The 7342-nt window shown below is 39.9% G+C and overlaps 1 protein-coding gene across 1 annotated transcript in view; it reads right to left on the bottom strand.

Moving 5' to 3' along the window:
• Nucleotides 1-1487: 1487 nt before the first annotated feature.
• Nucleotides 1488-7342, bottom strand: part of LOC310988227 (complement C3-like) — a 51812-nt gene continuing 45957 nt past the window's right edge. Inside the window, exons 26-36 of the mRNA XM_083974743.1 lie at nt 5528-5613; nt 3876-3953; nt 3607-3762; nt 3390-3452; nt 3141-3222; nt 2903-2951; nt 2670-2760; nt 2463-2552; nt 2244-2346; nt 1993-2082; nt 1488-1710 (exon numbers count right to left, since the gene is read on the bottom strand). Of these exons, the coding sequence (XP_083830869.1) occupies nt 2006-2082; nt 2244-2346; nt 2463-2552; nt 2670-2760; nt 2903-2951; nt 3141-3222; nt 3390-3452; nt 3607-3762; nt 3876-3953; nt 5528-5613 (875 nt within the window). The 3' untranslated portion in view covers nt 1488-1710; nt 1993-2005. The remainder of the gene's footprint in view (nt 1711-1992; nt 2083-2243; nt 2347-2462; nt 2553-2669; nt 2761-2902; nt 2952-3140; nt 3223-3389; nt 3453-3606; nt 3763-3875; nt 3954-5527; nt 5614-7342) is intronic.

The following is a 7342-nucleotide window of genomic DNA, read 5'->3' as shown; positions in this document are numbered from 1 at the left end:
TCAAAGTCAAGGACAAAGTCTACATGAGACCAGTTGCTCAACTGATTGAACTTCCAGTACTTCAGGATGATACCAAAGACACTTGAAGAATCCCTGGTCTTACACATTTACAAGGCAAATGTGGGGGCGGCTGCTGAGAATTCTCCAAGGTTTTGTATTCATGCTTTTATTTTGAAGTGGGTGTTTTATTTTGAAGACAGTTTATGCAGTTACCTTTCTTGCCTCAGTTCTCTGATTGACCTGTTGTTAACAGTGGTACGGCAGTCACTGACGATGTAAGTTATGGTCATAGTGATGTGAAATGAATGTGTACAAGTGACTTACCTTTTTCTGATAGTTATGTGTAGCTCCTGGTGTATATTTACACTTGTTAAAAGGTCCGTTTTCACCTGTTAGCATGATCACGAGTTAGCATCTACAAGCTAACTGAGTTTGAATGAGTTTTGTATGACTGTTACCCTTCATATTACTTTCGGTTTACATGTGAAGAGCTATTTTCCAAAACGCTATAAATCCATTTTAATAGTTTTCCAGAAAATTAAATTTTTTACCTAGACCCATCCACATTGTTAATATTCAATTTATCCTGTTAAATGATTGTTGGCTCAGTCTGAACATGTTGAACAGTGATTATTAAATCAAACAACAATATTTTGATTAAAAACTCAAAGTTTATTTTTTATTTTAATTTTAATTATAAATCCACATTTAAAAAAACAAAAACTGATGGTTTCTGTCTTGAAAAACCAACCAACAAAAAAAGAACATCACTGAGTTGCGTGTGCGTCTGTGTCTCTGCGTGTGTGTGCGCATCGGGGGGTGGGCGTCGACGGTAATGATGTAGTCTGTCCATGGTTAAACAAAGAGAACTATGGGCTATGGAAGTTTTAATAGTCAAAATACAGACGTTATCATGACGTGAGCACATGTTGCTGTAAACAAAAATACGTCTTTGCTGTAAAAAAAAAAAAAAAAAAATCGATCGTTGATTCGGAGGACACCCGGCGTTACAGGCGGGGGGGGGGGGCTGCGGTCTGCACATTGCCCACCACATAAACAGATACAGTAATTAACACAGAACCCAGAAACTACTGAATGAATGACTGAAAACAAACCTCGGTTCAGTGCACCGCATTGGTTAGACTGCATGGAGCGCTCATAGAATTCTGAGGAGAGGGAGGAGATGTCGCGTTTTGGCTAAAAATAGATTTGGCGCTTATCGCGGTTTGGAGGGGAACTGCATCTTGCGGTGCCTTTTAAACAGGGAAATGTAGCGATTTGACGTGATGGAGCAGTGAATAGGTTCAGTACACAATTTGGCATTTATCGCGTTTTGGAAAAGAGCTCTTCATGTGTATGCTACATAATTAAAAGTTAAAGCTACATTCATGAATATTAAGCGATTGACACTGAGATGTATTTTATTTACTGTCAAGTGGCTGTTTAGCCTATTGTATTTAATTGCATATATTTAAAGCAGTACACAGTGATAATTCAGTCCTTTATTTCTTTTGTATATTTACAGAAACTGCATTGCATTGTACCAGGACTCATCGCTGTACAACTCTACAGTAAACATCATAGACTCCATTGAGGTCTCGTGTGCTTTCTGACCGAAGCCCTGCAGTGGTCAATTAGGCTAAAATCAGCATCAGAGGTCACACTCCCCAACATTGTCGATGTTTTCTTTCTTCTGCATACTTCAATTCTCTGAAAATATAGGCACAAAGAAATGAGCAAATTCATTGAGCACATGCGTACCTATGTGGATGGGTTGATTGGTGAGTGCAGCTGTATAAAGTAGGCTATGCTGGTGTTTTTTTTTGCTCTGCTTTGATCCTATAGGCACCTGTTGGTGCATGTTGCCTCTTATACTAATAATACATTTTACAATGTAGAATAACAAGGGATCAATGTTTCATGAGGGCAATAATCCTTCAAGAATTTGTAGGTAGGCAACTTATGTCTTCAAACAGTTATCATCTTGTTTACCTTCAGCACATGTTCATTCATCATTTCCACAGGGCCTCATTAGATGTCCAGCTCTCCTCTCAGGATGGTAGAATTTTACACAATGTTTCTCTGCAACAAAAAGTAATTTACATGTTGTTCTGGTGTATTCGGGTAAATGTACAAAAAATAAATACAAACAAAATCTACCCATCTACCTGTCTACTCTAACTGCATCTGCAGCAAAGAAAATAATCTTGAAAACAATGAGGCAGCATATATTTATGACATACGTTCATAATATTCATAGATAGACACGGCCGCTGGTTGTAAGACTCCAACTTTCATGGTCTGGTGAATTCTAAAGGCGACCTCTTCTGTTTGTGTATGAGAAACCTGAGGAGATGTAAAGTCGGGGGGGGGGGGGGGGGGGGGGGGGGGGGCACAGATAAATAAAGGAATGGCAAGTCAAAGAGAAAAACTGATGACTCAGAGAAACCCTGATGTCTTACACTTTTCAGGTAGATGATCAGTGACCCTCTGCCTGACAGGGCTCTGTCCATCTCATATCTTGAAATGGTGCGGGAAGGTCCAGTTGCCAACTACCCACAAACATACAATCACACATTGTCAGACAACTTTCGAAAGCATAAGTCATCTTGTTTGACTTTGACCACTGCACTCTATGTGGATATGTTTGTATCTGTAAAAGCGCTTACTCTGTTCAGATCATTTGTGTTGACAGTGAAGCCAGTTAGCAAGCCAATATCCAAGATTGACATAACAGCATCTCTCTCCTCATCCTTGTAACTATGCAGAACATGGGCAATGTACAATTCCATGGAGCAATTTAAACAAAATGAATAACATATATGAAGCAATGGGGGGACTGTAGCTGGTTAGAAAATGTCATATTTTTGTAACATTTGTCAGTATTCTTTATTGTACTCACAACATTTCTATTTTCAGTTGGTAAATTTTCTCATCTGGATTGTCGTTCTCTGGAGAAGCAAAACATCAGATGACAAAATATTTCTTCAATTGAAGAAAAATACTTGTCACAATGATGAAGAGCAGGAAACACAACATTTCTAAACAAGCAAAATGGACAAATACTGACAAATATACATCTAAACAAACATGACGGGTCACACACAATAAACAGTGGGAGAGAGGGGGGATCAAATTACCTGGGATGAGCTGCACTGACAGATTGAATTTCTGGCAGTCACTCTCCTTCTCCTTAGGTATAGCATAATACAGTGACACCAACTATTTCAAGGAAAAAAGTGCACTTTAATATTACATGCATTGGGAAGATATGGGATGGATTCATTGTAATAGTAGACAAAGTTAAAAGAGAAAACCTTTGGTCTCAAAAGGGACACATCAATAGAAAACAGATAATGAAGCAAAGAACAAAAACACATTATATGTACCGTCACTGTTGCTTCTCCTGTGCCTGAGGCAGTCACTGTTACATTCTGGTGTCTATCGCTGATCTGTAGGCATTTAAAAATATGTACACAAACACACACACACGTGTGCATACACACACACACACACACAAATATGAAGAGAACAATTTGATTGACTTTGATTTACTGCTGATATTAATGAGTCACTGTGTGTGTGTGGTTGTGTGTGTGTTCTCACTTTATAAATTCTTGTGGCATAATAGTTTTCACTGTTGAAGTTGAACAACACAGGTCTTAACCTGCGCTCCACCGAGATGTCCACATTCAGATCAAACTCTGGTTCTTTGGCAATGGCCCAGTACTCGGCTACAGCCTGGTACACTATTATAGTTGCCTGGGGAGAAAGAGAGCATGAAACTAATGAGATTATAATCCCAGATCATAGAACAAAAAAAGAAAGAGAAATGGCACACATGCATTAAAGACAGCTACATAAAGTCCTATTACCTGAGTTGATCCATAGCCTCCGCCCACCCTCTGCTGTCTGTTGAACCATCTCACCACAGGTCTGGCTTCTTCAAGGGCCTTTAGTAACAGAGAAGGGGTGAACTGACTGTGGTTAACTGTGCATTGGAAGTGGACCGCAATAATGAGTCAAATCAAATCAAATCATTCATCTATAAAGCTCATTTAAAAACAGCACAGAGAAAAAAAACATCAGAAAATTAGAAAACAAAAGAGGGGAACTACTGTGACAAACTGGCTGACTGAGTACAGGGAATAAGCACATATATATAGTGACATTTACCTTCAACTACTTTCTTAAAAAGTGGCACCCTATAAGCAAAACGAATGGCTTGTTAGTGAGTGCTGCTTAAAGGGATAGTTCACCCAAAATTCAAATTTCACTCATTATCTACTCGCCCTCATGTCGACTAAGGGCTGGGAGAAGTTTCAGAGTCCTCCGTGCCTTCTTGGGAGTTACAGGTGGCTCAGCGCAGCACTGCATGTCCATATGACGGTTGCGAACGGGGCTCACTTTTCTTCATCCAAAAAGACACACCAAAAAACATCCAAATACCGCCACACAGCTCGTCTGTAAGTCTATATTTTAAGCTTGTTTGTAGCGGAAGCTCCCAGTGTCTCAGTTCACTGCTCTGCCCGTGTCAGTGCAAATCGTGCAGCGGCGCCGTGAACTGGGTGTCAGTGCAAATCCCGCAAGATTTGCACAGACACAGGCAGAGCAGTGAACTGAGACACTGGGAGCTTACGCTACAAACAAGCTTAAAATATAGACTTATAAAAAAAATTTCGGAACAATTTCTCATGTTGGGGCTTCAATACAAGAGGGGCATTACAGACGAGCACTATGGAGGTATTTGGATGTTTTTTGGTGTGTCTTTTTGGACAAAGAAAAGTGAGCCCCGTTCGCAACCGTCCTATGGACATGCAGTGCTGCATGGAGCCCCGCTGTAACTCCGAGAAGGCACAGAGGACTCTGAAACTTCTCCCAGCCCTTAGTCGACATGAGGGTGAGTAGATAATGAGTGAAATTTGAATTTTCCGTCACTATTTGAAACTTGTTCTATTGTCTAAGAATAGAAACAAAGGAAAATGTAAGAGCTTTCTTTTAAGTGTCAATGCAAAATGTAGACTGGCTGTATGACACAATGTCAGATGTTTACAGTGGTTTCACAACTGTTCAACTACTCCAGCTACTGCAGCCTATACACACTCCAACCATATACTGGGTTTGACCTTGTCTTAGTTATTTGTATTAATACAGACTGCTATTAATGCACATACAATAACATTTTTTGAATGATTTACACTGCCCTTGGTTTCTCCGCAGCTAGGTTTTCTTTCCACAATACAATAAATGATAATTGAGAGAAAGAAAATGCCATCAGCTATTTATAGATAATTATGAGTTGCTCTGGTGGCTAGTCAACAGAAATTTAAAGGGTTTATGATGATTGGTGAATGAGGTAAACAGCTGGAAAAAATATGGACATTTAGTATAACACAATTCACTGATTTTTGTTTTGTCCTCATAAACCCTTTTCCCACCAAATGAGGTGGCAAAGACAATGACCTCATTGTAAGTTTTTGTAGTGGGTAACATGCTGGTAACATGCTGGTAGAAGGGACATGCTTACCTTGGCTCTGACCAGTGCAAGAAGAGCATAACCTGTGGCCTCCATTGTGTAAACATGTCCTCTAGGTACATGCCAGTGAGTCAATTCTATTGAAAACACACACAAATACATTTCTATAACAAGCCAGAACCTGTGAAAAATATCAGTGACTCATATTACTAAAAAATAATACTAAAAACAATAAAGTGTTATAGGATTATGACATACAGGCTTTCACACATCACTGATAACGGATTGTTCAAGGCCAACACAGATTTTACAGTTTTATCACACTGAAGAAATCAGATGTTTTGTTTTTAACTCATTGAGTGCCATTGACGTATATATACGTCAATCAAAATCCAACGCTTGAGTGCCATTGACGTATATATACGTCAAATGCAGTTTTCTGCGGCTGGTAAATGGGGACGCTGTTGCGCACACTGTGAGTAATTTTGGGGCTTCTGGGATGTGTAGAACGAAGAAGACTGTAGATCAGAGCAAGAAGTGAAGAGGAAGGAGAAGACGAGTGCGATCGGTACAGAGATAAAAAAAGTTGGGGAAAATTTCTATTTCTAGAGGAAAACGACGGGCAGAGCCTGGAACAAGTGTAACGTGGAGCTGGAGGAAAGCTTAGCCACTGATGCTATTAGCATAGCTCCAGCATGAAGTGATCAGAGGAGGCAGGAAAGGTAAACTGATCTAGATGATCAGCACCGAAATGCCGAAGCGAAAGCGGATCGCGGAGTCAGTTTCACCAGTTGCTGTAAACCGACGTCGTGACGACGAACCGAGAGATCAGCGCGGTGAGTCGCTGCCGCGGCCGCGTCCAGCAGAGAGGCTGAAGACGCCATGACGTCTCCCTCCCTACTTCAGAGACGAGGGGAAGCAGCAGGAGGAGAAGTAGGAGAGGGGAGGGGGAGAGAGGGGGTGAGGGGAGGGGGAGAGGAGGGGGGAGGAGAGGATGAGGGGGCAGCAACTGCAGGAGGAGTAGGAGAGCAGGCATCACTCTGCAGAGTAAGACTCCTACTTGTTGTATTTTATTTTTTTTATTTTTTTTGTACAATGAAAAAACATGTGAAATGAAATTTTCAGATGTCTTACATGTTTTTGAAGCCAAAATTAAAACGGATAAATCACTGTTTTTCTTGAGAGACTCTCTTTCACAAAAATGCATTTTTCTCAGCTTTCTAGAAAAAAAGTGGTCTTTTTGGTGCAACCAGGCTCTATTCAACTTAAGATAAATTAAGAATGGAACAAGGTACAAACAAATGGTTTTTCCCTAGTTAAATAGAGAGTCTCCTCTTTCCTTTGAGCTATTTTGTGTTTTCAGAGTCATAATACAAAATATTCTCTTGGTCTTAAAATATTACTCAAAATGCCCCGAAACGCTGGCACATGGCACTGACCATTTTATAAAAGGGCTGGCACTCAATGAGTTAACATACCGTATTTTCCGGACTATACAGGTAATACTCAGAAAATTAGAATATCGTGAAAAAGTTCATTCATTTAAGTAATTCAACTTAAAAGGTGAAATGAATATATTATTTAGACTCATAACAGGTATTGCAAGATATTTCAAGCTTTTATTTGTTAGAATTTTGATTATTATGGCTTACAGCTTATGAAAACCCCAAAATCAGAGTCTCAAAAAATTAGAATATCACATGAAATAAACAGAAAAATGAGTTTAAATAAATGAAATGTCAGCCATCAGAAAAGTATAATCATTTTGTGTACTCAGTACTTGGTTGGGCCCCCATTTGCCTGAATTACTGCTTCAATGCGGCGTGGCATGGATGATATCAGCCTGTGGCACTGCTCAGGTGTTAT

This window comes from Trachurus trachurus (assembly GCF_905171665.1).
Source record: "Trachurus trachurus genome assembly, chromosome: 7".
NCBI lineage: Eukaryota > Metazoa > Chordata > Actinopteri > Carangiformes > Carangidae > Trachurus > Trachurus trachurus.
The sequence above is the reverse complement of the archived record's forward strand: the minus strand, read 5'-3'. Positions and strand labels throughout refer to the sequence as shown.